This window comes from Neomonachus schauinslandi, chromosome 9 (assembly GCF_002201575.2).
Source record: "Neomonachus schauinslandi chromosome 9, ASM220157v2, whole genome shotgun sequence".
Classification (NCBI taxonomy): domain Eukaryota; kingdom Metazoa; phylum Chordata; class Mammalia; order Carnivora; family Phocidae; genus Neomonachus; species Neomonachus schauinslandi.
The window spans coordinates 10065046-10092846 of NC_058411.1; the positions used below are offsets into that span (position 1 = coordinate 10065046).

At 53.3% G+C, this 27801-nt stretch overlaps 1 protein-coding gene across 1 annotated transcript; it reads right to left on the minus strand.

Moving 5' to 3' along the window:
• Positions 1-12384: 12384 nt before the first annotated feature.
• CCDC197 (coiled-coil domain containing 197) lies at positions 12385-21422 on the minus strand. Its single transcript, XM_021679922.1, has 7 exons — positions 21316-21422; positions 19932-20014; positions 19649-19882; positions 18396-18583; positions 16812-16922; positions 15491-15607; positions 12385-12582 (listed from the first exon to the last, which is right to left on the minus strand). The coding sequence occupies exons 1-7, from the start codon at positions 21420-21422 to the stop codon at positions 12385-12387; spliced, it is 1038 nt and encodes a 345-aa protein (XP_021535597.1).
• Positions 21423-27801: the final 6379 nt, after the last annotated feature.

The following is a 27801-nucleotide window of genomic DNA, read 5'->3' on the forward strand; positions in this document are numbered from 1 at the left end:
GAGTTGAAAATGTGAACAGTCCTGTTAGGGCCTGCCCCATGGCTGGGTGTAAATAAACATAATCTGTCCAGAATGGGCTCTCCTCTTCCTGCACTGCTTTGACCTGGTGGCCGGCTGGGCTGTCCTGGCGGAGGGCTCAGGAGATGGCTGCTACCAGGCCACAGGTTTGGAGAATAGGGTCTCGGCCTCCAGCAAAGGAGCTGGGCACATGGGTGCTGGACGCCCCCGACGTCTGGGGTTAGGCTGTGTGGCCCACATGACTCACGGTTTGACCTTTCGCAGGCTGGCCGGGCCCCGAGAGTGCTCCCAGGCTGGCCCCACGTCGTTACATACAGTGTGGCCCCAGCACACCTTTCTCATCGCCTTGCTCCCTTACTTCCCCGCTTCCTCACACATGAACTTGAGAGGATGGCTTCAAGTGCCCCAGAACCTTCCCTGGGGTTTCCCCACCTCTCAGCCATTGCTCCTCCCGGATGTCTGTTTCCCAGGCTCCGTGTGAAGCTCTTCCAGACTGCTGGGCTGGGCATGAATTCCTCTGAATTTCCTCCACACTGTCCCTGTCCTTCGATGGTGTGGATCCCTCGTGGCTGTGATGTGGCGGGGGCAGTAGGACATGATAATTACAGGTGTGGACAGTGGCATCAAGAATATTCGTGTTGTGATTCCCATGTGATAGCTCTTGGGCGAGCCACACCTCCCTGCGCCTCAGTTTCCCTGTCTATAAAGTGGGGCTGTTTGTATCTATCTCAAAGGTCAGTTGCGAAGACTAAATGAGATGGCCCTGAAAAGCACTTGACCCTGTGCTTGGTATCCAGTAAGTGCCCAATATATGTGGGCTTTGCCTGAGTCTTGTTTATCCTTGTGTGACTAAGCCTGAAGGGAGCAAGGTGAGAACACTCTGCAGGAGGACCAGGACCCTGGGCCATAAACTGCTTCACCTCTCTGCAGATGTGGATGCCATCCTCCCGGCTGCACCACCCGCCCCCCTCATGCAGAGCCTGCAACTTTGAGCTGGAAAGCTGGTTGAGATACAAACCTGTGTGTTGTTTCCCTGCTGGGGAAGATCAGGAAGATTCAGGGCGGGGGGTGCCCCCCCCCCCCCACGCTGGCCCCCTGGGAGCTGCCGGCCAGCCCTGGAGGCAGTGGGCTGCCCTGGTTCCCACCCCCCCCACACCCCGCAACCCCCCGGGGGCAGGGTGGAGGAAGAGCCTTTTATTTTTCAGAAAAGATATTTCCAGGAAAAACAATGGAAGTTGGGAAATTTGAGAATGGGGAGGCAGGTCTGGCTGAACAGGGAGAACATGCTGGAATGGGAGAAAGGGCAGAAGCAGGTGTCCCAGAACAGGGGCGTGCCTCACTCTTGCATCCCCTGCTGGTACCGCCCGAGGGAACACGGGATCTGGACCTGGCTGGCGAAGATCGCTTCTGTCCCTCCCTTCAAGGCACTGTATCTATTAGGTCAGGGGGTGCAGCAACAGGACCAAAGGCCATCCATTCAACACTCAGCAAAGACTGACTGCTCGTCTGACAGGCAGATGCGTGAGCGGCTCAGACTACGCACATCTGCGCACAAAACGGACGAAACCCGCTGCCCTCACTCAGCCTCCATTCTCATGGGGACATCTCTAAACCCGTTGCCCAGGACCACACAACCCCAAAAGGGTTAGCGGAGGTTGGGGAGGGAGCCCCCCGAAACGTTTGAGATTTAATTATCCACCAGCTCAGGGCGAGGGGACACACAGTGTGAGTTAACTTTACTGCGGGGGAAAAAAGAAAGGACTGTGGTCTTCCTCGAACCCTCGGAGAGGGCTCCAGGATGCCTGGCCCATGACAGTCTGCTCAGGCTTTCCAAGGGTGAGACAAGGCAATCTGGAAGACAAATAATTTTATAAGGCTAGGTTACCCCACGTCTCTGCTCACTTCTCAGGTTAAACAGGACCCACAGCCCCAGGCCAACGGCCAAGTGCGTGAGCTTGGAAGCTGACTCTCCTCTGGGGGGAGCCTTCAGACGAAACCACAGGCCTGGCCGACAGCTGCACTGAAGCCTCATGGACAGACCCAGAGCCAGATGCCTGCCCACCCCTGTCCAGATGCCCGACCCCAGGAGCAATAAGGAGGTAATAAAGGTCCATGATTTCCAGCGAAGTTTTGGGGTGATTTGTTACGCAGCCTCAGATGACTAAGATAGCCGGTCTTGCTCTCAGCCACAGTCTGCTCCTCTGTGAAATGCAGTTAATGATACTTGTATCTCTGGGTAACTGTGTGGGTGACCCCCACCCCGTCACTTCCTCAGGCTCCCCCTGGAGGCACAGTGGGGGTTCCACCCCACCCTCCTCAGTATTGCTTTAGTCACACAAGAGAATGTGTAACTGTAAATTCTGGCAAGTGCTGGAAAGAAAGAGGACAGGGTGTGATGGGAGCAGGTAACCGCGGGCCCTGGCCTTGTCTGGAGGAAGAGGGAAGGCTTCGCGGAGGAAGTGAGTTTTGAGCTGAAGTCTAAAGATGGGTTGGAGGAGGTGGCATTTGTCCTTCTCTTCCCTGCCCCTAGCATTAGTCTCTTTCTCAGCACTTAGTGCTCACAGGGCATGACTACTGCTGTGTGCCTGCCTCGGGTAAGGTCCCAGAGGGCACAGGGCACTGAGTAGGGGGCACATCGTAGGTGCTGCTGTGGTCATCCGGGCCAGGGATGGGCGTGCAGGGACAGGGATGGAGCACGCGGAGCAGGGGAGTGTGCAGTGCCAGGACAAGGCCATGTAGACAGGACCTGGCAGTGGGGGACCGGGTGTAGAGGGGCAGGAGAGAGGGTCTGGGGTGACGCCGAGGTCTGCCCGCCCAGGGGAGGGGTGGGAGAGCCCGCTTAGGACAGCACAGCCTCAGTTAGACCTAGCAGAGCTCAGCGCCTGAGCGAATCCCGTGAATCGCATCTCCCAGGACATGAAAAATGGAAAAGTTCAGGGCTCTGTGGTCCCTGGAAACTGTCTAGGCCCCTGGAGAGCGTGTGTTTACAGATAAGGGAGGTTGTGTGGGTTAAGGGCTGGCTCCTCACCCTCCCCCGCAGCCCCCCAAGCTCCGCCAGGCAGAACTCGAAGTGCAGCAGAAACACAGAGCAGCTTTCCTGGATCATCTGTTGTCCTCAAAGATATTTTGCAGGGAGAAAACATGATTTATTATTATTTTTTTTGGTATAAGAATAACATATTATGAAACATAATGCGAATTAGCTTGTATAAAATTTTCTGATGAAACACAAATGTGCAAAGATATTCAGTTCCCCTCAGGCCTGAGCACCAGGCTCCCGAAAAGTCTGGGTTCACTCTCCTCTGCTGTCAGAGGCATTTTGGGGGGAAAGTTCTAGAAACATTAATCAGGAAAAGTGCCCTAGCTCTGAGGTCAGCCAGACTTGGGTTCTGTCACCTGTGTGACCTGGAGCGAGTCACTGCGCCTCTCTGAGTTGAAGTATCCATTTCAGTTGTCTTAGAAAAACCCTGTCCCACCCAGAAGGACTTTGAGCACATGTTCCTCTCAGATTGGCTTTCCGACTCATGATTCTCGCCTTCTCTCCACTTGCTGAAGGAGAATTAAAATTTGTTCATCTTCTAGGTGGCAGCATTTTGCCCAGAATAATTGCTTATATGAGATCACAGGAAAAAGGCGAAACCCAACCATGACAGGAATATGGGCACTCCCCACCCCTTACCGTATCCTGCGCAGGACTTGATAGTAAGATTCAAATCGTAGAAAGGTCTTAGATCAACTTTGTGAAACCTTTTTTCTTTTTAAGATTTTATTTATTTATTTGACAGAGAGAGAGACACACAGAGAGAGCAGGAACACGAGTAGGGGGAGTGGGAGAGGGAGAAGCAGGCTTCCCGCGGAGCAGGGAGCCCGATGCGGGGCTCGATCCCAGGACCCTGGGACCATGACCTGAGCCGAAGGCAGACGCTTAACGATTGAGCCACCCAGGCACCCCTGTGAAACCTTTTTAAATGATGTGCTATTCTATGTGAAGGTGAAAAAAGAGGATTTGAGAGCCCCTGACCTCCATCAGCCAATTTTCTAGAGAGTGTGAGATCTTATTTTTAGTCAGATCTTCCCAAACCCATCCTCTAGATAATCTCTCCAGCCATTTGTGAATACATTAATGGACAGAAATGTAAATATTAAATTTAAATACACACACATACACACACACGGGGCCCATCCATTTTTCTATTCCCTTCCATCCCATCCATCCCAATTCCATGTGTTAAGAGCCACAAGGCCGGGGAAGCTCAAACAAGAGCAAGGCTCTGCTGGCTCCCTAGAGATGGGCGCCATCCCTGGCCTGGGTGGGGTGCTGGCTGCCCCAAGGTCCCCTTCCCCCTCATTCCTTGGTAACATCCCAGGGTGACTGGCCGCAGCATCCCTGTGACTTGTGATGCTGTGGAGAGTGGGGAGAGGGAGCTCTTCCCCGAAGAGTTCCCCTGGAGAACTCCTAAGCCCTTGCCTGGTTTACTAGGGCTCCCCCTGGGAGGTGGTGGGCCCTGAGCAGAAGTCATGGATGACCCCGAGGGCCAAGTCGTAGCCAAGATTCCTCTGCCCACTGTGAACCCCTCACTTTTGTCTCCTACCTGTTCCCTAAAAGTTTCACTTAGAGATTTACTCCTTTGCCTAAGACATGCATTCATTCATCGTTACCCTGAGTCTAGAAGGAGGCATTCATCCAGCACGTTTGCTGAGGGCTTGTGCTGTGCCAGGCTCCATACTGGTGTTGGGGTAGGTGGTTAAGATCAAGCCCTGCCTGGTAGACCTGAAACTACTATCATGTTATATGTCACATCTACCTTTATAAAAAAAAAAATCATAGAAACAAACAAAGATGAGTCTTTTCTCTTGAGAACTTCTCCTTCCAGTGGGGGAGCTGGAAGTGTAAAAGACTAAGTGACACCTACAAGGAGGCTGGTGCCCAAGAACCGTGTACGAGCATCTGGGAGCCCAGAGGTGGGCTCTGCTCTCTGCCTGGGGCAGGAACAGCTGGGGAGGCTTCTTGGAGGAGGTGAGGCTGGAAGTGGCAGGGGCGGGGTAAGGACAGTCAGGGCAGAAGGGACTTCCCTCAGAGCACACATCAGACTGCAGCTCATCGCCCCTGGGGCCCCGCAGCTTGAGCATGGGGCTGCTCAGGCCAGAGGCACGGCTCCTCCCAGGTCACAACCCCTGGATGCTGAGACCTAGAGCCACCTCGGAGTCACATCGCCACCTGAGGGCGATGCCAGGCTCCCCTCAGAGCAAATGAGACCAGCACTGTGCATGGGGATCCCCCGGGATCTTGCTAAAATACAGATTCTGCCTTTCTCACAAGTCCCAGCGGATGCCTCTGATGCAGATCCTCGGACCACACTTGGGGTGGCAGGGGTCCGCACACGCTCTCTCCATTCCACCTGGAACTGAGACTTGAACTCGAGCCATGGACTCCTGCTCTGGTTCCTGATTCCCGCTTATGCACCCTTCAGCCTGGAGCACCAGCTCTGAAGGGAGACAGCCACGGGCCTTGTCCCCTGGGCTGTGCAACCTTAGGCGAGCCTTTCACCTCTCTGGGCCTGTCTCCTCATCTGGAAAATGGGGACTGTCGCTCTCAGGGTTGGTGGGCAGACCGCGTGAGCTGAGCAGAGCTTAGCGAGGTGCCTGCCCACGGCAAGCATCCAGCGCATGTTAGCTCCTATTCTTCATGTTATTTTTGTTACCAAACCGTTTCCAGTTACAAGGACAGTTGTTCCATTTGGAGCCAATAGACTGGGGCTCATGCCCCGCTCAAGCACTAAGCGGCCGCGTGACCCTGAGCCAGCCACATCATCTGTAATATGGAGCCAGGAAACTGATGCTTTCCAGCCCCTGGCTTGTAGGGATGACCCGGGGAGGTACAGGGGCCTGTAAGCAGTGTTCCAGTTCCACATCGGCAGGCGCTGACCGCAGGGAGACCACAGGAGCCTGACTCTCCTGATTCACTCCCGCACACCCTCCTGTCCAACACGGAACACCTGCTCTGCACCAAGCCCAGCTAGTCCCAGCTACTAGCTGCAGCTCCGGTCCTCATATGTCCCCTTCCACGGTGCTGAAGAACAGCAGGGGACCCAGGGCTCCCACCTGTCTGGACTCTGAATGCAGCACCTCACACAGCACTGCACCGTGCAGAGAACCCAAGCAGCTGGTGGCCAGGGACAAGGGGGCTTCGGTGCTAACGGACATGGAGACGCCTCCTAACAGCCATGGGGCACATGCTGGGGCCAGAAGCACGAGCCTCGAAGTGGCCCAGCTGTTCCTAGGCCAAGAGCAGGGCTGGGCAGGGCATCGCTCCTGGGGTGGGGGGCTGGGAGTGAAGGCTGGAAGCCCCTTTGCCTTTGCAGTGCGGCCCATGGCAAGATAGCTTCTTCCAGATGTTTCCGGTCATCCCCGTCTGGCCAACTTCCTTACCTGGGGAACGGAACTCAGCGTAAGACACCACGTTTTATGGCTAGAGACCAATGGGGACTAATTCAGAGTTGAGCCAGAGTCCCTGGACTTGGAGGAAAGACAATACTCAGGGAGCCAAGAACCGTGTCTTCAGTCTTGAAGATGGTCCTGCAGGTGAATGGACAGCTAGGCTTTTTCTTAGGGACACCAAAGGGAGGATCAGTGAGATGCCAGGAAGAGTTAGCTTCCAATTAATCGTCCCAATTTTTCAGTAAAGCTTTCTTTTTCTGGTTATAAACGTGAACCATGGGGGCGCCTGGGTGGCTCAGTCGGTTATGCGTCTGCCTTCGGCTCAGATCATGATCCCAGGGTCCCGGGATGGAGCCCCACATCGGGCTCCCTGCTCCTCGGGGAGCCTGCTTCTCCCTCTCCCTCTCTCTGCTCATGATCTCTCTCTCTCTGTCAAATAAATAAATATTTTTTTAAAAAAGTTAATCATGCTCATTGCAGAAACTCCGGAAAATATACAAAAGCATAAAGAAGAAAACGGAAAGATTAGAGTCCTGCGATCCCAAGCTAACCATGGTTAACATGGCAGACTAGAGCTCAGCCACTTCTGAGCATCCCAGCACTCCTTAGGTACACGATTCATGCCCATCAGGTGGCCTGGCTCCCCACACGCTGGTGATCCTTGGGTTGGAGAGACCGTGGAATTTGAAAGAGTGTGCAGGTGTACCCAGAAGCTATTGCTATAATATTGGGTAACGAATGACGTTTGCAATGATAAGCATTTATTTCTCGCTCAGGGTTGGTTGAGGATTGAATGATTTGTGTGGAGCCAAACTGCGTGTTGGATCCATATCTGCTCCATGTGGCTCTCATCCCTCTGGAATCAAGGGGTTCCCAGAGGCACATTCTCTCCATGGCAGAGTTCCCGGTGATAAGTCCCGTGGGGTGTGGCGAATCATGTTTTAAGTCTCTGATTATGTCATAATCCACTAATATCCTATTGGCCAAAACAAGTCACATGGCCAACCCCGGATCAAGAGATGGAGATGAGTACTCTGCCCAGCATGAGCCTGTGGCAAGCCGTGGAAGTAGACACCACCACGGGGGAATGGACCCTTCGGGTCCCTGATTCGATCTGTTGCACTAGATGGATATTAACACCCCCATCCTCCCGAGGATCATGATCCTCCCACTTAGAAGCACTAGTTAGTACATATCCTTCCACTGTTTACATATAGAATTTTAACCAAATTTGGCTTAGATTCTATTTTTTAAATCACTATAGAATTTTTTTTTTTACCAAATGGGCTTAGATTCTATTTCTTCAATCCCTGCTTTTTTTCACATAACTTTACATCCTATATTTTTCCTCATACTATTTTTGAAAACTTGTAACTTAATGGCTGCAGAATTATAAAATCATTAAGTTTGGGCACTATTTATTGAGCTCTTCCTCTAAGATACTTAGGTTGTTTCCAGTTTGGTTACTATAAATAACAATGTGGTGGACATCTTTGTCTAAACGCTTTGCTGGCATCTTTAATGGGCATTTCTGGGTTTTGCACGCCCAGCGTCGGGTGCCCCCCCGCCCCCCCCCCCGGTGATCACAGTAGCCTGGTGTCCCTTCGGGGGAACCACATGTCCCCTTCTTTCAGCCCATGTAGTTTATGCCGAATTCGGCACCGGCTCCAGAGGAAGGACTCTAGCCATAAAAGATATTCCACCTCACTTAAACTCAAAAATTTGACCCAGGCCTGGCCAATCAGAGGATGGATTCCCCCTAGTTACAGAGATTAGTTGAGGATTGGATGCATCGCCTAAGTCTGGCCAATCAGGGATTTGTTTAAAGAGAGGCACCTGACCCAAGGCAAGCCAATCAGAGTGAACCCTGGGATTTGCTCTGGGACTTACTGCGAAGGGACTTTCTCTCTTTCTTCCTCCGAACTCAACTTTGGATGCAGAGCCGAGGTTTTTTACCTGGAACCTGAGAAGGAAGCCAAAAGGTAGGAGAGCATCGAGCCCAGAGACAGAGACAGGATTCTGTTGACATTGAGCTCCTGATCAAGCTGTGCCTGAAGCTAGAGTCCCTGGCCTTTAGTTTTATAAGCCAATGCATTCCCCTTTTCGGCTTAAGCGAAGTTGAGTTGGGCTCTCTGTCATTTTTGAACCAAATAGCTCTGGCTTTTTTAGCTTAAATTTTTTGGCTTGGAATTGTCGAGCCAAAGGACACAAACATTTTTTTAAGCCCCTTGAGACCTCCAGTCAAATTGCTTTCTAGAGAGTTTATGCAAACAGTATCACGGTTTAGACAGCCTATTTTACAAGCATTAGCATATTAGCTTAAATTTTCTTACGGGCAGAAATTATGTGGTTTAATCTTATTTTTAGTGAGTGAAATATGTTTCTTCTTTATAGGCCATTTTTATTTATTTTGTGATTTTCTGAATATGAACAATTGCCTTTTTTCACTTTGTGAGAGCTCTTTACATACCAAAACCATTGATCCTTTTCCAAACTTAGCACCATTTCCCCCCAGTTTATTGTCTTCTGATACGCTGATGTGTTCTGAGGTAAATGCAGTTTTAATTTTTATGTAGCCAGATTATTTTCAGGTATCACTTCTGGGGCTGTCATGCCTCCCAAGTGCTTTCCGACTGAAGAGCGGATCAACACAGACCAGATTTTCTTCTTTTTTGGCATTTATACACCCAGTATTACGCTATACTGGGAAAGCCATCTCATTGGAACTGCTCCGGAGCTTGCTAAGAATGCAGATTCCTGGGCCCCAGCTCAGAACCAGCGTCTCTGAGAACAGGCTCTCGGTATCGCCCTAGTTAGCAAGTGTTGCAGTGGTTTTAATGGACACGGAAGTTGGAAAGCAACCACTCAAAGGAACTAGAATGTTCTACCGTGTATGGTCTAAAAAGAGGACATAATTTTATTTTCCTGCCGAATAGACAGTTTCTTCAGCACCAGCCACTTGCCAATAACCCAACTTTCCCAGAACAGTCTGTAGGAAGAATTTTCTCACACGTGGAGTTACTTAAAGCTGGAATCTGTTGGCCAGTAATGAGCTCACAGTCTCACAAGTGTCCAAGCCCTGGACCACCTGAGATCTTGGGGTCTCAGGGTCTGAACAGGCAGTCAGATGAAGTGACATTTCATAAGGCACTCGAACCCCTGCTTTTTTCTCCAAATGCACTTGAACGCCTCTTTGCAGCTAACACGAAACCCAAGAAAAAGCACTTTAAACGTACAGGGTCGGGGCTGAGACAGCTTTCTATTTGACAGAAAAGCCAAAGGATAAACCCCGGCATTCTGGGACATGCCTGCAGCAGCATGCCCAAGCCTAGAGGCCCGTCTGTCTATTTTGTGGCCCAAGCCCCTTGTGGGGGAGGCTGGGAGCTCCTAAAAGACCAGGCTGCCCATTGCAAATGCAGATTGATGGCCAGGCCACTGCTACCGCAGGCATCTGTTCCGATGGGTCCTCCTCCCTGAGGAGTGTGACAGAACATACAAACGCATGACCGGTGCACAGCGTGCAGATGGCAGGGGACAGGAGGACAACAGTCTCCCCCCCCACCCCCAGGCCCTTACAGGCAAAGCCAGGAAACCAGAGAACCAGGCCCTGGGCATATAAAGGGGTGTATGTCCAGTCCCTCCCGGGAGGTTAGACAGCGTGGGGACCGTCTTGCAGCCCCGTCATGCAGATGGGACACTGAAGTCCAGCCAGGGGGAGCTGGTGCTCAAGGGGGAGCAGAGCCAGCTTAGGCATTTAGGATTTGCCATTACTCTAGGGCGCCTGGGTGGCTCAGTTGGTTAAGCGACTGCCTTCGGCTCAGGTCATGATCCCAGGGTCCTGGGATCGAGTCCCACATCGGGCTCCCGGCTCAGCGGGAAGCCTGCTTCTCCCTCTCCCACTCCCCCTGCTTGTGTTCCTGCTCTCGCTGTCTCTGTCTCTGTCAAATAAATAAATAAAATCTTAAAAAAAAAAAAAAAAAAGGATTTGCCATTACTCTAAAGCAGCGGTTCCCAAAGTGTGGTCCTGGAACCTGCAGCATCCGTATCTCTTGGGAACATGTTAGAGATGCAAATTCTAAGGCCTCTAGGACCCCGGATTGTGCCATCAGAAGCTCCGGGAGTGGGGCCACACTCTGTGTTTTCACAAGTCTTCCCGATGATGGTTCGAATCTAAGAATCATTGGCCCGGCACATGCCCACATTACAGGGAGAGTGATGGGATGGATACTTTAGATCTCTCTGGAAAGTGGATGTCATGGGGAGAGGGAGATCCAAGAAAGGTTAAAAATGGGAGTCTCCCTGCAAGGGACTGAATGAGTCCTCCCACTCCAAATTCACATGGTAAAATCCTAACCCCCAGTGTGTTAGGAGGTGAGGCCTCTGGGAGGGTTAGGTCATGAGGGTGGAGCCCCCCATGAGTGGGATTTGTGCCCTGATAAGAAAGACCCCACAGAGCTGCCTCGCTCACCACTCAAAGGCACAAGAAGATGGTCGTCTATGAACAGGAAATGAACCTTCACCAGACCCTTCCAGTTTCCATAAGTGTGAGAAATAAATGTCTGTTGTTTAAGCCCCCAGTCTGGGCTTCTGTGATAGCAACTCAAGTGGACTAAGACACCCCTATGTGTGGCCTCCGGATCCAAGGATAAATCTCTTAGCCTGGCCCATGGACCCCACAACGGTTCTGCAGTCCACCTTCTCAACCGCCCATCAGGTTCTTCGTGCACCAGCCAAACTGGAAGCCCCTCGCCTCATGTTCCATTCCCTTTCTGAGCCCTCCCACGACCCTGGCCTTCTCAAATCCGACTCAAGCCCCACCTGAGACGTCCTCTTTTCTCCAAAGTCCTGTGAGATCAGATCTTGAAACCACGGTCTGTTCCCTTCTCGGTTCCCCTTTGTTTAAGCTACTCGTAGAGACCTGACCACACTCAGCCTGATTCTATGTAGCTTCCTTCATTGATTCAGCAGCCAAATCCTTCTCATGCTCCTGCCTTCCCTCCCTCAGAGCCTCCTGTCCCCTCTCCCAACAGCGCCTGGAAAACAGCGACCCTCGTGTTTGTTGACTGCATAGCGGCATCTTTTCTGAAACTCTTCTTTGAGAGTTAATGTGCTGACCGCTGTTTGCAGCTTGTCAATTGTTCTTAGCTGGCAAATGTTACCCAAATGATAAACCAGTGCAGACCTCCAGAGGTGAATTCTTTCCAGGGCTGAAGGGTTGCTAGGAGGATTTTACACCACAACATAGTAAAACCAAACCAGTGTCTTCCAGGTTAACCAAGCTCTCCCGACCCTGGCCTAAGAAGGTCAGACTCGGAGGGGACTCCCTTAGACACCCTCTTGCCCAATCTTGCAGATGGAAAACCGGCCTGGAAAGGGGCTTTGCCTGGCCAAGGTCTCAATGAGAGCAGCATTCATTCCAGGCAGCTCTGGGACCCTTGGGAAGGCAGCAGGCACTGACTCGGTATTCAGCTTCTGAGAACCAGTGATGAGATGCCCCCGATAGACAAGTTCAGTACCCCCAGTCTGCCGTGCTCCCCAGTCTGCTGTGCTCCCCATTCGGCTGTGGGTGAGGCGAGCTCCCATGCATCCTATAGCTCTGGGTGGCTCTGTACGAGAGTTCCCGTGGTTCGGATGTTCCTAAAAGCTAGGCATCTATCCAGAGCTCTTCTTAGACAAACCCGCCCCTGGCTGTGAGTCTGCGGCCTCCAACCTGGGACCTCCCACCTGACCGCTGCTTGCAACCCAGGAACCCCCCCTCTCTTCCCCAGTCCCAGCCTCCACGCCTGCTGATCCCCCAGGACAGAGAACAGCACCCCCACCTCCAGGCTAGCTCCTGCCCACTTCGGGGGCACTGTGGTGAGAAAAGGAGGCTGGACAGGTAGGAAGATGGTCATGATGCTGGCAGGGTCTGCATGGCCGCTGGCTGGCTCAGTTCGAGCTGGGGCGCTCTGAAGTCTGGGTGCCTGGAAGGGGAGTTCTGGGGACCAAATCTTGATCCCTTGGGCGTTTCCTGAAGTATCTGGGGTATCTTCTGGGGTTCTTGAGACTATCCCCTGACCAGCATACTCTAGGTTCCATGAGCAGTGAGATATATCTCACTGTCTCCATTTTGTCCAACATAAATTCCTGGGAGGAAAAAGAAATCTCTCTCACCTGCCCGGTGCTTTGACATCCCATCCCAAGGACCAAAGCACCATCGGAGGTTACCTACACTTCCATTAACTCTCACAAGTGCCCTGCAGAGGAGGTGGTATCAATGACACTTGGCCAATGTGCAAACTGCAGCTCAGAGAGGTTAAGCGACTTATCTGGAGCTGCACAGCCCAGGGGTGGCAAAGCTGGATGACAGAGTCCAAGTCCTGGTGTGGCTTCCTGAATGTGGTTGCTTGCCTCTTTTCGCTGCTTCCTCCAGGAAGCCCACCCTGACTGGCCCCAGCCTCCCTCTCTAAGAGGCATTCATTTCCCAAGGACCTTCTACCTCCAGCTCTTTACCTAGCACAATGCTGAGCACATGTGGGTGACTCAATAAGTCTTGGTTGAGTGATTGTTGCAGGAGACCCCTGGCACCCCTTGACATCACCGTGTAATTTCTTCCTTTTTCTCGGGAGGAAGATGAAATTAATGCGCTGTGACTATTTAGACAAATGTGCCCTTATTGAAAACGACATCATTCATATCACAATGTGAATATGAATAACATGAGTTGTGCCCCAGGGGATGCCAACAATGTGAATGGTGTCCCTGGAGCTGTGCCCTGATGCTGTATGAGAGCTTGTGAGAAGTCCTTCTCAATAGAGAGGCAGGCTTGCTGACTGTGGGCTGTTGCCACGGCAACCCTGGGGCAGGGACTCGCCCCTTTGGTGTTCCCGAGGAACTGAGCATCCTGTGTTTGAACGTCGCCACTGAGCCTGCCTCAAGTAAGGAGAGCAAGTTGTGACCTAGCACGAAGCCAGTATTGAGGATGGCTTATAGCAGAGCGTGGAAAGGACGAGTCCTGGCCAATCCAGGGAGCCTCGGGTCACATCATGCCTGAAACCCACCGGGCCACTGAGCTTCATTCAGGTCATGACGCAAACATGCCCCGTGAGAAGAACCAAACCACCTCAAAAAAAGAACAGAGGTGGAGTACTCCCATCTCCCCGTTTCAAAATTTACCCCAAAGCTCCAGTAACCGAGACTGTGGTATCAGCATAGGATAGACATCGAGACCAATGCAATAGAATTGAGGTCCAGAAATTTACCCTCACATTTGTAGGCAATTGATTTTTGACAAGGGAGAGGAGACAATTCAAGGGGGAAAGGATAGGTTTTTTTCAAAAGATGAATATCTTTATGCAAAAGAATGAAATCGGACCCCTATCCCATACTATATACACAAGTTAACTAAAAATGGATCATAAACCTAAATATTGAGCAAAACTATAAATTTCTTATTAGAAAGCTTAGGTGTAAATCTTCATGACTTGGGATTATAGTTTTTGCAATGTGATGTGATGCCTAAAGACAAGTAACCAAAGGAAAATAATAGCTTAACTGGATTTCATCAAAACTAAAAGCCCTTGTTCCTTAAAGGACACAATCAAATGAAAAGACAACCCACAGAAGGGGAGAAAATATTTGCAAACACATATATCTGATAAGGGACTTCTATCTAGAATATATCTTAGAATGCAACAATTAAAAAAACCCCAAATAATCCAATTTAAAAGTGGACAAAGGATCTGAATAGACATTTCTTCAAAGAAGAGATACGAATAGCCAATAAGCATATGAAAGATGCTCAATGTCGTTAGTCACCAGGGAAACGCAGAGCGAAACCATAGTGAGATATGACTTCACACCCCCTGGGATGGCTGAATTATGAAAGACAGACAATACCAAGTGTGGACAGGATGTGGAGAAATTGGAACCCTCAGACATTGATCATGGGATTGTGAAATCATGCAGCCACTCTGAAAAACAGTTTGGCAGTTCCTCAGAATGTTAAATATACAGTTACCACATGATTCAGCAATTCCTCTCAGTGGTATCTAGCCAAGATAACTGAACATTTATGTCCGCACTAAAACCCGTATGTGCATGTTCATGGCAGCATTATTCACAACAGCCAAAAAACCCGGAAACAACCCAGATGTTCATCAACTGATCCACTGGTCCACACAGTGGAACATTATTCAGCCCTAAAAAGGAATGAAGTAGTGATTGATACTATGACGCGGACCGACCTTGAAAACATTATGCTAAGTGAGAGAAACCAGATGCAAAATGTATCTTTTTGGAGTGAAGAAATGTTCTGGGTAGTAGTGATGGTTGCCCAGTTCTGACTGAACTGAAAACACGAAGTGTATGCTTTAAGAGGGGAAATGTTATGGCATGTGAATTATAGCCTAGTAAAGGTATTATTGAAAAGAAAAAAAAGACGTGCTCTGTGGTCAGTAGAAGCCAGAGGCAGGTCAGAAGTCAGAGACACATTCTCTGTACCTCGGCATCAGCATATGGCAGGTGGGGGGCTGGTCCTGGGGGGCAGTGAGAAGGGGAAGCTCAGGGGACTCAACCGAGAGTCTGAGGTTTCAACTGACGAGGCTCCCTTAGTCACTGAAATGTGTCCTCTCAGAGTGCACACGTGAGTGTAAATGCGTGACCACACCGTGTGCATCTCCGTGTGTTTGCAGGTGCTTCTGTGTATGTTTCACGTGTATTGTTAGGTGTGTAGAAAGCACATGAATGTCCACGTGCGTGTGTACACTGTGCGCGGGTGTGAGTGAGTGTGTGTGTGTGTGTGTGATGTACCAGGGTGGGGCCACAAAGACCAGGTAGGGCGGGAGTTTCTTTATACCTGCTTCTGATCCTGCCCCAAATGGGAGCTCATTACAAGTTTGTCGAGTGACTAATAGAGACCCAAGACCTACCGCCCCAGGAGTCTGTGTAGCCACGGAGGGGCAGGCTCATGGGGGCTAAATGTGAATGCACCATGAGCGGAGGCTCAGGAGAGGCTGAGGCTGGAGACCAGCCTGGGGTGGCAGGGAGGCCTCACCTGAATCAGGTCGAGTTTAGAGAAGAGGCCCATGCTCTTGGGCATGCTGTGGGCAGAGGGGGAGCACTGCTGGACCATGTTGTTGATGGCCATTTGCAGGTAGTCGAGCAGCTGGTTCTGCAAGAGGAAGAGGAGGAGGAGGAGGAAGACGTTCTGGTCCTCTCCCAGCATCCCCCTGCCCCCTATCCCCAGCTCACTCAGGCCAGAGAAGCCACCTTCTCATCCTGCTCTGTGCTGCAATCCCAGAGGGCCTTGCTTGAGTCCCTCCCACCCCAGGGCCTGAGCATCCTCCCCTGCCATGAGGGACATTGAACTAACTTCCCAGAGGGTCCTCCTAGCTGGAGACACCTGTGGTCCACACCTGGGGCAGGGCCTGGGAAGGGTCATGGAGGAACCTGGAGCTCCTCACTCTGGGCAGCACTGGAGTCCTAGACTTCAGGTCTTCAGGGCTGTGGCCAGCAGTGGCAGCCTTGCTTCCCATCTTGAAGAGAAAGATCCAGAAGGGGCTCTATAAATAGTGGCCAATCCACTCCTTCTCTAAGCCCCTTGGCTGGAGGTCAGCAACATGTAGATCCCTATCCTCATGTCTTCCAAATTAAGATTGCATGGGGACTGAGAAGCCCTTGCCTTTGCTGACCACACTCTGACCAGGTGGAGTGTGCCCCAGGCCTTGCTCCTGGTGTCTTCCCAGCAGCCCCTACGGCTGGGAGGGCACGGGCTCTGGTTTTAGTGAGGACCCAGGGACCAGAGGGTAACCAGTCCCCATTCCAAAGGCCAGGAAGGAACAGCTAGAGAGCTTAAGCCCAGAAATCCTGGCCCCTGGTCATGGACTTTGGCCATGACTTATTCTTTCTGAATATTATTTTTCTCATCTGTGAAATAGATACAGAAATGAGTCCACCAACATTTAGAAGTGCCTGTCCTGGGTTAGGGGGCTAAGCACTGCCTGGGATGATCACAGAGACGTATGAATTCCTGCAGATAGTGCGTAATAACTCACTTAAATGCCACTGCTCTGTTATTAACCACAAGCATCACAGAAGGACTGGGTAAGCACCCAGCTATGCCAAGCCCTGGGACGGGGCTGGGGATCCCAGCTCTGGTTCTTGGCAGAGCTTGTCTCTTGCCCCTCTGTGGCCTCAGTTTTCCCATCTGTAAAGTAGTTTCTGCCCCATCTTCGGGAAGCCCTTTGGAAGCAGACAGTCCGCAGGGCGAGGTAAGTGGGGTGTGTGTGTGAGTGTGGGGGGCGTGATGCTTACTGAGGAGACAGCAGCCCCCAGCCCTGCCCCCACCCCACCCCCATCCCACAGATCGGACTCACATTATAGCTGTCCATGTCCTTCTGGGAGGTGACACGGTGTCCCAACTGCCCCCACCGCTTATGCTCGTGATGACATCGCTTTTGCAGCTGACACAGCCGAATCTTGAGGCTCTGCGATGGGAGAGGCTGTGTCACCTGGGTGCAGCGAAGTCTGCTGGGGCATCTGCCCTGGGCCTGGTCCTGAGGAGCTCACTGCCCCGGGGCGGGGGGCGGGGTCTGTGCCATGATGGGGGTGAGCGGAGGGGAAAGCTCTGGGTCTTCTAGCTGTTCAAGGCACCAGGAAAGGCCTGAAAGGGCATGTCCAGACTGACTGGGGTTTGAATGTTGGCTCACGGCCCCCAGAGCCCCTCTTCCTCCCGTAACCAGAGCCAAGAGTCTGTGCCCTTGTGGACAGCCTCCCGTGGCCCAGCCTGCTCCACACAGGGCTGTGCGGGCCACACCCCACCGCGAGGCCCCATGGGGCGTGAGTTTGGACACGGGACATACACAGGTGTCCTCACTTCTCTGCCTCTTAGTCTCCTCCCCTGGAAAGTGGGAAGAAGAGCGCAGCTGGGTCTAAGGTGTGAAATTTAAGATGGGGTGGAAAAACTCAGCATATGCTTAAAATGAAGATAAATTAATTAAGATAAATAGTATCTTAATCCAATGTTTTTAAAAAATCAAAGTTAATACAAAGCATCCATGATGGACAAAATATTAAAATTTTAAATAAAGATGGGGTCCAACGAGCACTTGAATGCTCACCTCACTCACCTCCCCTTGTCTCAGGCCTAGGAATAAAGCACTTAGCTCCAGGTGCTGGGGTGAGATTTAAATAAGATAAAGCAGGTAAACTGTGTCTCGCTCTGTCCTGCCCAATCATAGAGGGTCTGGCTCTCCAGAGGGAAAAAGGTGCAAAGTCATGTAGGTTTTCAGTGCGGCCACTAGGGGGCAGAGACTCGCTGCAAATATCACGCCCTGATCCTTTGCAAGAATCAAGCCATCCTCAGCCTTCCTCTCCTTGTCCCCTTCCCCTCCTTGGTCCCAGGCCCCAGCTGCAGCATGCAAATTCATCCTGCCATGCCTTTGCCTGGGCACTTTCTCCTGGCTGGAATGCCCGGCCCTTCTGGCAAAAGTTCTATGTATTATAAGATTAACCAAAAAGGACAGAGAGGTGACTTCTTGGGGCACGCACTTTGGCACTGTTCCGTGTCTCATGACACCCTATGAGCTAGGTTGCATTGCCATTTGACAGAGAAACTGAGGCTCAGAGAGGGGTCACCCTTGCCCAGGGTCATGCAGCTAGTCAGAGAGTGAAGTGTAATTGGAACCCGGTCTGTTTGAATCTAGAATTCGTGGCTTTTCTACCACCAAGAACACCTTTTGAGCATAAGCATAAGTTTCAGGAGAAACCCCGAGTCAACCAGCAGACAGGGAGAGAAGGGGATACAGAACAAGGCTCTGGAGTGACAGGCCCACCCAGACCCTCTCTGCAGCCCACCGCTGCTCCGAGCTTTCCCCGCCGAGGTGCAGAGGGAAGGGGGGCCCCTCTGCCCCCAGTCCTATGGGCTAAGGGCAAGGGACCAGGCTGCAGATAGCTGTTACCGGGATAAGAGCCCTGTGGCTCTCCTCTAGAGACTCCAGCCTCTGGTGGAAGACCTGGTTCATCTCGGAGAAGGCTTCCAGATGCTTCTGGATGTCCTGGCTGATTGTGAAGAGCTGCCCATAGTGCTCCACCATGGTCTCCACCAGGACCACCTCTGGCTCCTCTGTTTTCTCCCCTTCATTGTGGCCTAGGGAGACAGTGCCATGACGGAGTGGGTGGGCACAGAGAGCCCAGCCCTCACCTGCCCCTGCAGGGGTGATGCCAACGATGTGGATGGGACTTCTACCGCGGCTCTGCGATTCCAGCCGCAGGCCCACAGTTGAGAGGCGCCAGCCGACCCATGCGGGGCTTAGCCCAGGACAGCAGGTGCCCAGCCCCCTCACCCACCACGGGCCTCTTCAATTAACGTTTGAAAGGTCCCCTAGCAGCCGAGAACCCAGATTCTGGAGCCAGGAGGCCCAGTGAGACAGGAGACGGTCCCCAAGGACCCGGAGCCTTCACCCCTCCTTGGCTTGGTGCTCAAAGCTTTTTGGTGCTGCTCAACCTTCCAGTCACCATCTCCCAGCAACCCCTGCCATGTCCTGGTGCTCCAGCCCACTGGAACTCAACATCCTCAAATTCACCATGCAGGGCTCTGGCTCCAGCCTACGTTGGTGCTGTTCCCTCTGCCTGAAATACCGTTCCCCTTTGCTGACCTCATTAGAGCCCCATGAGAGGCCACCTCTTCCGTGAAGCCTTCCCTGACATCCAGGACAGTTTGGGGGGCTCTCATCGCTCCACAGCATTTAGTGCAGCGGCTCTGAAGTCCGACCAGAGTCTGAGACCCAGCCCTACCACTTCCTGGCTGGGCATTTTGGGCAAGTTCCTTAACCTCTCTGAGCCTGGGTAACACAATTCTCAGAAGCTCATAGAGAGGGGTAAAAAAGATTTTCTAAAGAGGTTAGCACAAAGTTAGTTAATAGTCGTTAATAAATGGTAACTTAATAAATGGTAAGTTATTCTTATTATTGATGATGTTGAGCTAATGATGATAAAAATTCACGTTTGACCCCCCCTTCCCTTTCCTAACAAGCTTCTGGCACTGACAACAACGGGCTCCAGTTCTCATCAGGATAAAACAAACACAAAGCCCATTTCTGGTGTCTGTGTAAGTTTAGCTGATCATCGCAAAACAAGAAACCAAAACCAAAGACACACAAAATAATGGCAATCATAGCTAACACGTACTGGGTGTTAGCTGAATGCCGGGCACCGCACCACAGGCTCATGAAGGATGAGTTCATCCGATCTGCATAACCGGTCTTGTCCCCCTTGTACAGATCGTACACCAGCACCTCGAGAACTTGCCTCCGGCCACACTCGGGGCACTGGCAGGGCCCGGGCTCACCGGGCAGGCTCACGTGGCCCCTGTGCCCTGTCTCTCCACTGTGGCATCGGCCTTTGTGGGTCCTCATTCTGCAGATGAGGTCAAGGCTCACACTGCGCCCTAGTCCCAAGGCTGAGAGGTGGCTGTGGAGACGAAGCGGCATACATACCCTTAGGGATTATCTCAAGGACCTTAATCAGATAGTCTTCAAAAAGCCTGTGCTTCTCGACCTCTCTCTTCAGCTTCCTCTGCCTGCAGAGACATTTCAGTGACAGCAAGACGTGGTTTGGAGGACCCCAGGTCGTGAGCTCTTGCAAGGCCACTCTCTGTGGATCTCCGGCTCAGACCTGCCCTGGGTGGGTGCACCCCCCCCACCCCCATCAGCGGGCCTCTGACTTAAGCCTCTCCACCCCATTTCCTGCTGAGCAAACTGAGCCACAAACAGTTCAAAGAGCTGCCGTGGTCAGGCGTGAGGAAGGAGCACCAGGGAGAGTGGAGTCCAGTCCTTCTGGTGTGGGGTGGTTGGGGGGTCTATGGAGCCTCCCTTAGAGGCTGGCCTGAGCCAACCCCCCCCCTCCCCTGCCAACCAGCTGGTGACCTGGCTAGGTGCTTCACCTCTGTGCTTGGCTAGCCCATCTGTAGCGACAGTAACCAGAGCCCCTCCCTCACAGGCTGGCCGGGATCATGCGTGGGGCACCCAGCACATAGCGAGCACTCAGTCTGGGGTTGGGGACCCCAGCACCCCCGGGAGGGGAGGCAACTGCGTGCTGCTGCCCAGCCATTCTTGACTCTTAGGCGAGCCCCTGAGCAAGCAGAGTCTCCAGTCGGTCGCCTGCTCTGTGCCCAGTCAAGGTCAGCGGTCAAGGGCAGAGGCAGAGTGGGACCCGCCCCGGTCAGCGGGACCGTGGTGGGCTCTGGGAGTGACTGCTCAGGGACCCAGGGCAGGCCTCTCTGCCTCTCAGGCCCCACCTCTCATCCATAAGGTCCTGAAAAATGCAGGGAAAAACCATCTTTCCCCACAAATACCATGTGGACCCTGCGCACCATGGCGTCCAACCTTAGTGGGGTCGGGAAGCCCGAATAGAATCTGATGGAAGGGTTGGACCTTTTCTCCACAAAGTTGCTCACAGACACATCCTTTTGCATCTGATTCAGGCTTTTATGGGCAGCCTGAAACTGACGGGCTGCCCAGAGGGTGAGGACCCAGGTCTCCACTCCGAGGCGGGGGGAGGGGGGACAGCCTCGTGGGTTGACTTTAGAGGGGCTGAGCTGACAGGTGCAGGGGATGGCCACCCACAGCCCTGCCTCCAGGACGGGAGACTAAGCCCACAGAGGGCCTGGGAGGACCCAAGGTCTGAGCTCGGGGAGCAGGAGCCACGCCCCCCACCCCCTCCCCACGGCTGCCCCTCCTGTTTACTTCCAGGGATTGCTCCCCTCCTTGTCCCTTCCCTGCCTGGCCCTCAGGGATGTTTGCTCAGTCCCAGCCACCTAGTCCAGTGAGGACGCCACTGGGCCTGGGGCAGGGCCACAGCTGGGCCTGGGACCTCTCATACTTTGCCTGGAGCTCGCAGAGTTCCTGTAACAGCACCTGCAGGTCCCTGTCCTTGTCGCTGCTAACGCTCCGGCCAGCCCCCTGGCTGGCGTCCACGGCCACCAGCATCGCCCCTCATCACCCCAGCGGGAGGACGAGGGCCACTTGGGCCAGGCGGGAAAACTGGTCAGCACTTTCTCTCCCGACTTTCCCAACAGCCCCCGGAAGCCAGGTCACGTTCCCAGTTCGTGGAAAAGGAAACAGAGGCTCAGAGGGGGACTGTGACCAGCTCAGGGACACACAGCAGGACTGGATCTGGACTTGAGGCTCACTGAAGCCAATGTCTGCGGTCTTCCAACAGGTGCTGGTTTCTCACAGCATTCAGGAGAGAGCCCCAGGGTCAGGGCTAGGGGCTGGCTCAGAAAGCAGTGTGCATGGGGTGGGGACACCTTGGTGGCCTATCCTACCCACCAGCCCTCCACCCATTTTGCATTCAGTGACATCACATACTCTGAGCGTGTAGAGAGCTCATCAAAGGAGCACGGAGGCTGAGGCAGACACTTTGAATGAGCTCATGGTCAGGCTGGGAAGGTGGCCTAGTTAACAGGTAGTTTCCACACGGCCTGGCAAAGAGCTCTGGACCATTTGCCTAAGTCTGGTTCCCGGTTATGGCCCAAAGGAGAAGAAAGTCTCCCTAAGCCTGCCATTCATTGGCCATCTGCTGGGCCAGCCACAGCATAGGGGTGGAGCAGGGAGAGAAGGGGAGAGGTTGCGTGGTCAGTCTCTCCAGCCCTGAGCATCAGACACTGGACATGAGCATAGGGAAGGAGGAGGGGGCCCAGGTGACTCATTCACAGCTCCAGGAGCTCAAAGCCATTGCCGCCGGGCCGTGACATCATAATGCTGGCCTCTGTCCTATGATGTGTCCATTGCAGGACCCACCTGTGAATGGAGGGCCACCTTCTCCGTGGCCTACCCCCACCTCCCTGGTTCAGTTCCCAAGGACAAGGGGGAGAGGCATCGGTGACCCCAGGGGGGGGTCTCAATTTTCTGTCCCTTCTCTCAGGCTGGTCAACTATAGGCAAGGTAGAGGTCATTCTTAAGGCCCCCACTTTGTGCGCTCCTGCGATCCCACTGGCGTGTCCCAGGACTCTCCCTTTTACCTCCTTCTACCTGATTGTGGGTGGCTGTAGCTCGAGCCCTTCCCCAGCGAGGGCGCTCAACAACCCAATAAGGCTCAGCTCTGCTTGTGGCTCAGAACCACACCTGGCCCAGGGCAGGGGAGGGGGCAAGGTGAAGGAGGCTTCAGGCCCTCAACCTGGGACCTGCCCCTGCCTTCCGGCTTGGCCCTGGTGCCTGCGGTTGGGGCTGCTGGGCCTGTGGCCTTTGGGGGAGCTGGGCCCGGTGCCCATCCCCTGATACCCCAACTAGCCGTCGAGGCCTTCCCCAACAAAGGCCCCCATTCAGTCAGAGCCCCTGCGCAGGGGCAGGCATTGGGGCCTATCCTGGGACACACACATCAGCAGGCCATGGAGTCAGTCCCTGCCTGCCCAGGAGTCCCTGAGCAGGTCTCAAGGGAGCTGCCTCTGTCTGCCCTCCGTGGTTCTAGAGCCTCTCAAACATCTGATGAGCACCAACTGAGACATGAAGGTTCTGGCCTTGGGTTCATGCATGGGGAATGCTGGTACACACAGATGTCTGGGGTTCAGGGTTGCCCAGAGAGTCAGAACCGGCCTGGGGGGTTGCTGGGAGGGTGGGAGGAGGGCTGGAAGAAGTCCTCCGCAGAGCTGACAATGTCTGAGGTGGTTCCTGAGGATAAGAAGGAGCCAGGAAGTAAGGTGGGAAGCGTATTCCCGGCAGAAGAAACAGGTGGGATCAAGGTTCAGAGGCACAAAATAGCATCCGTGGCCGTGGGAGCTATAGGCAGATGCTTAGAGGTGAAGGTCGGGGAGGGGGTGGTGTGGCTGCCTCTGGAGAAGCCATCAGCAGGCACCAGGGTGTATGGGCCGGGCTCTCCAGCTGCCTGCAACAGAAACTAACAGGCTGCTCCGGGCAACAACAGCATCTGTGGAAGGTAGGAGGGAGGCCACAGAATCAGAAGAGCTAAAGACCCAGGCCTGGGGAACCCAAGGCTCAGGGCAGCCCTGGAGATCCAGGCAGCAGGAACTCATCAGGGGGGTACCTCCCCAGATGAACCCTCCCCTACACCTTGCCATCAGCCCCTCCATCCCCAAGAATCAAGGTCCTTAGAGAAGGCACCCAGTTGGCTGAGCCTGGTCATGTGCCCGCCCCTTGTCTTAGACTGACAGTCACATCATAGGCGCTGCTTTGGGGGATGGAAGTTTCCCAGAGCAAATCCCAGGCCCTTTGGCTGGAGGCTGGGCAATGGAGGCTGAGCAAGTGCTCAGCACACGGAGGCTCAGGGAAGCCCCGGGGAACTTGGGCTTCATCCTGAAGACAACAAGCCGCTGGAGGGTCCCAGCTGAAGGAGTGGCCTGGTCAGACTGGCATTTTGGAGCGTGCCCTCGGGCTCAGAGTGGAGGTGAGCCAAACATTTGTCAGGACACTTCTAATGTCATGTGGCATGCCACGAGGTCAGAGCTGTTCTTTCACAGTGGGGAAACTGAGGCCCAGAGAGAAACTTGCCCAAGTCCTCGCTGTTGGGAAATTGCTGAGCTGAGCTGTTAATCTAGAAAGTCTGGGAGGTTGGGTTGCTGGGACTTGGATACTGATCCAGTGGGGATCCCACAAGCCAGGACATAGGACATATTTTAAATGTCACCCAGATATTCTTTACAGTTACAACTCTAAAAGGGTGAGAGGGACTGCTCTCAGAGAGACCCCATTAGTGCCTCTGGGCGTTGTATCTTCACCTGTCAAGGGCAGATGCCTGTCCCTCCCCCCGGCCCTAAGCAGATGCAGGAACAGCCTGGCCAGACTTCCTCTCTCCCCAGGGCTCAAAAACCCTAGGACCGCATCTCCCTCTCATTTAGGGCCCTAAACGACTGGACCCAGTATGGCCACAGGCAGCAGGGGGTTGTGGGGAAGATGGAACAATTTACTTCCCAGTAAGGATTTTATTTTTGGCCTCAAGTGTCCCACACCCACACAAGGCTGGGAGACAGACTGCGGCGGCTCTGGGAATATTTCTCCCTACCAGGCCCTAAAGAGCGATTCTGCCATGATTACCCGGGATTGACAGCTATTTTGGATCTACTGCTGCCTGGCGCTTTGCCTGGAGTCTCTCATTTACTTCTCAAAAAGCTCCTCCAAGGTCGTGGAAGCATGGCTCCATTTTGCAGAGGAGGACAATGAGGGTCTATGGGGCAAAGGAACTTGCCGAGGCACCTGGCTAATAACTGGTAGCAGGATGGGCTCCATGATTCGTGGAGCCTAGTGCGACCTGAAAGTGATGGGCTCCTGATTTAAAAAATTAAGAATTTCAAGACAGCAGTGGTGGGACACAAAACCAGTTATGGGCTCTTCTGAGCGCGGGCCGGGTGCATAGCTGCCCTGCAGGGATTTGACCTCATGCCTAGAGATTCCAGAACCTATTAGTTAACTCTACCCCTGCTCCTTTCCAAACTCCACCCCCTAGTCCACCTCAGAGCCTCTGCTGGGCTCTGGCTCTTCCTCTTCTCCTCCCAACCCTACCCTCACCCAGCAGGCTGTAGACCCCACCCTTTCCTGATTAGGGGAAGCATTGGAGGCTGCCAGGAACTTTAGACCACAAAAGAAGATCCAGGTGGAGAAAAGCAGAGGGATGCACCTGGTGAGGGGCCAGGTCTCAGACCCCCCATCTCCTCTCTCCCCTGGGCTGTGGGGGAGGTAAATCCAAGACAAGGCTGTCTGTTCCAGAGAGCTGGGAACCTTGGGACCTGGGGGTACGCTTCAAGGGCAGAGACACAATTAAATGGCAATAGAACCCCATTTTTTTAAGCTTTAACAAGGACTCCCGGGGCTGGAATTTGACCCCAGGGCTTGCGTCTCCCAGTGCAGCAAAGGGATGGCCAGATAAGGTCTTTGGCCCAGAATTCCAACCCTGCCTGCCCTGCAGCCCCAAACGTCCCCAAGAGGGACAAGACCAGCCCTTGGCCAGCCATAGGTGATGCTCAGGATGCAGAGTGAGGCTGTGCAGCCAAGCAGGGCTACCACCTGTGTGACCTTAGGAAAAGTACATAACCTCTCTGAGCCTCAGAAACTAACAGGCTCCTGGGCGGCTCAGTCGGTTGAGCATCTGACTCTTGATTTCAGCTCAGGTCGTGATCTCAGTGTCCTGAGATTGAGCCTCATGTCAGGCTCTGCACTCAGCATGGAACCTGCTTGAGATTCTCTCTCTCCCTCTCCCTCTGTCCCTCCCCCACCCCCGTGTCATGCACTCACTCTCTCTCTCAAAATAAATAAATAAAATCTTTTTAAAAAAGTAAATAAATGTAAAGTGGAGATAATTACATTACCTAGAATGAAATGACATAATCTACATAGAACGCTTAGCTTCATCTCATTTTTGTAAAAAAAAAATCTGTGTGTGTCTCTGTGTGTCTGTGTGCGTGCGTGCATAGAAGAAAGTCTAGAAGGCTATGAATGAAATTTGTAGGCCTTATTTTAGGGGCAGGAGATGAGGGCAAACTTTTCTACCACCGTAACTCTGAGAACAGCAAGCACCTGGCACATAGGTGTTCAATCAGCCTTAGTCTTGATTCCTGGCCCTCCGTCCTCACTCCCTTTGGGTTACAGTGGTGGTGACCCCTAGCACAGGACCCTTGTTAAGAGCCTCGCTGCTGGGGTTGGCTGGCAAAGTGACTTCAGGGAAGGGGCGCAGTGTGTGTGAAGCCTGGGTGTGGCTGTAAGCAGGGGTGGGGGGTGGGGGTGTGGCTCTGGGTGGGGGTGGGTGCAAGGAAGACAAGCATGGCCTAATAATTCTGCCTGAATTTTGCCAAGACCCGGCACTGCTTAGTGTCCCACCCCCTTACTGAGCTAGGATCTCAGAGCTCTGTTCCTATCCCCTGCCTCCCACCCGAGGGACTGAGAAGGCAGAGAACCAGAGTCGCCCAGGGCCCAGGAAGCAGTTCGATGATGGCTCTTCTTCTGAGGCCCCCAGCCCAGCTTCTGCCCTCCTCCCTACCCTGCACCCGGACAGGGTTCAGGTCCGAGAGCGGGGGATTTACCCCAGCAGGTCCTGAGACTCTCTGAGACCATCTTTGGGGCAGCTCTCTGAAGACTGGGTCCTCCTGGGAGGGAGGACAGAGACGCTGGCCATGGCCCCAGGGGATCCAGCGGGGGCTGGACCTTCCGACGTCTATGATGGTAACAGCTTGGCTCCCCTTACTCCCACCTGCTGCATCTGGGAGGAACCGCCCTCCTGAGAAGAGGCGTGGGAAGGGGCTGCCCTGACCTGCGGCACCTAGGGCTGAGTGAGGGCAGCCAGGGACGGCATTAACCTTTCCTCTCAGTCCCCAGAAAGAATTTTCATGGCAACATGGGGAAACACTGGGGTGCAGGGGACAGAATGGACTTAGGAGCCCACAGACCTAGACTCATATCACACCTCTCCCACAAATCCATTGACTGGCCCACCCTGGTCCAAATCCTCCTCTCTCCAATGTGGGCCAACACAACGGCCTTCCTTGCTGGCCCTCCTGCTGTTCTGTCCCCAGCAGGCCATTCTCCACTCAGCAGAGGGCTCTCCTTCGAAAGCAAACCTAACCTCCCCATTTCTCTGCCCAAAACCAGTGCTATGCAGGTAAAAGTTTGACCATCAGCTGCCCAGGGGGCAAAGCCAGGATTTCCATGGCATAACCACTCCACCATGGCTGATTTCAAGCTACTAATAGTTTACGGTCCTGCTTGCAAGAGTCCTGAAGATTTAACAAGTGACTCTCATGAGCTGCCATGAGCTGGCTGTAGCACCCCACTGTTTATAAAATCCACCAGGGGTGCCTGGGTGGCACAGGTGGTTAAGCATCTGGCTCTTGCTTGGGTTCAACTCGGGTCATGATCTCAGAGTTGTGGGGTCAAGCCCCGAGTTTGACCCCACGCTCAGCATGGAGTCTGCCTAAGGTTTCCCTCTCCCTCTGCCCCTCTCCCTCCACTCTCTCTAAAATAAATAAATACATCTTTAAAAAAAAAATCCCCCAGTAACTACAAATGAAGTTCAAACCCTGGCTGACCAGATCCTAAATGGTCCACAGTGGCCATTACTCCCACATTAGTCTTAGTCTTCCCCTGACCCACCCCAGGGCCTTTGCACCTGTGATTCCCTCTGCCCAGAGCACTGTTCTCCTAGCCCTTCATGGTGCTCTCTCCTCCCTGCCTTTCAGGCTAGCTCAGATGCCACCATCTGAGAGTGAACTTCCCTGACCATGTCGAACAACCCTGGTCTCCCCTCACTCCCGTTGAGTCTGATTTTAGTTCTCATTACTCTGGATCGTCTTCCTGGAGTGTGATCTCCATGACGGCCAGGCCTGATATGAAAGTGTCCCCCATTGGAGTCTCAGTGTCTAGGAGA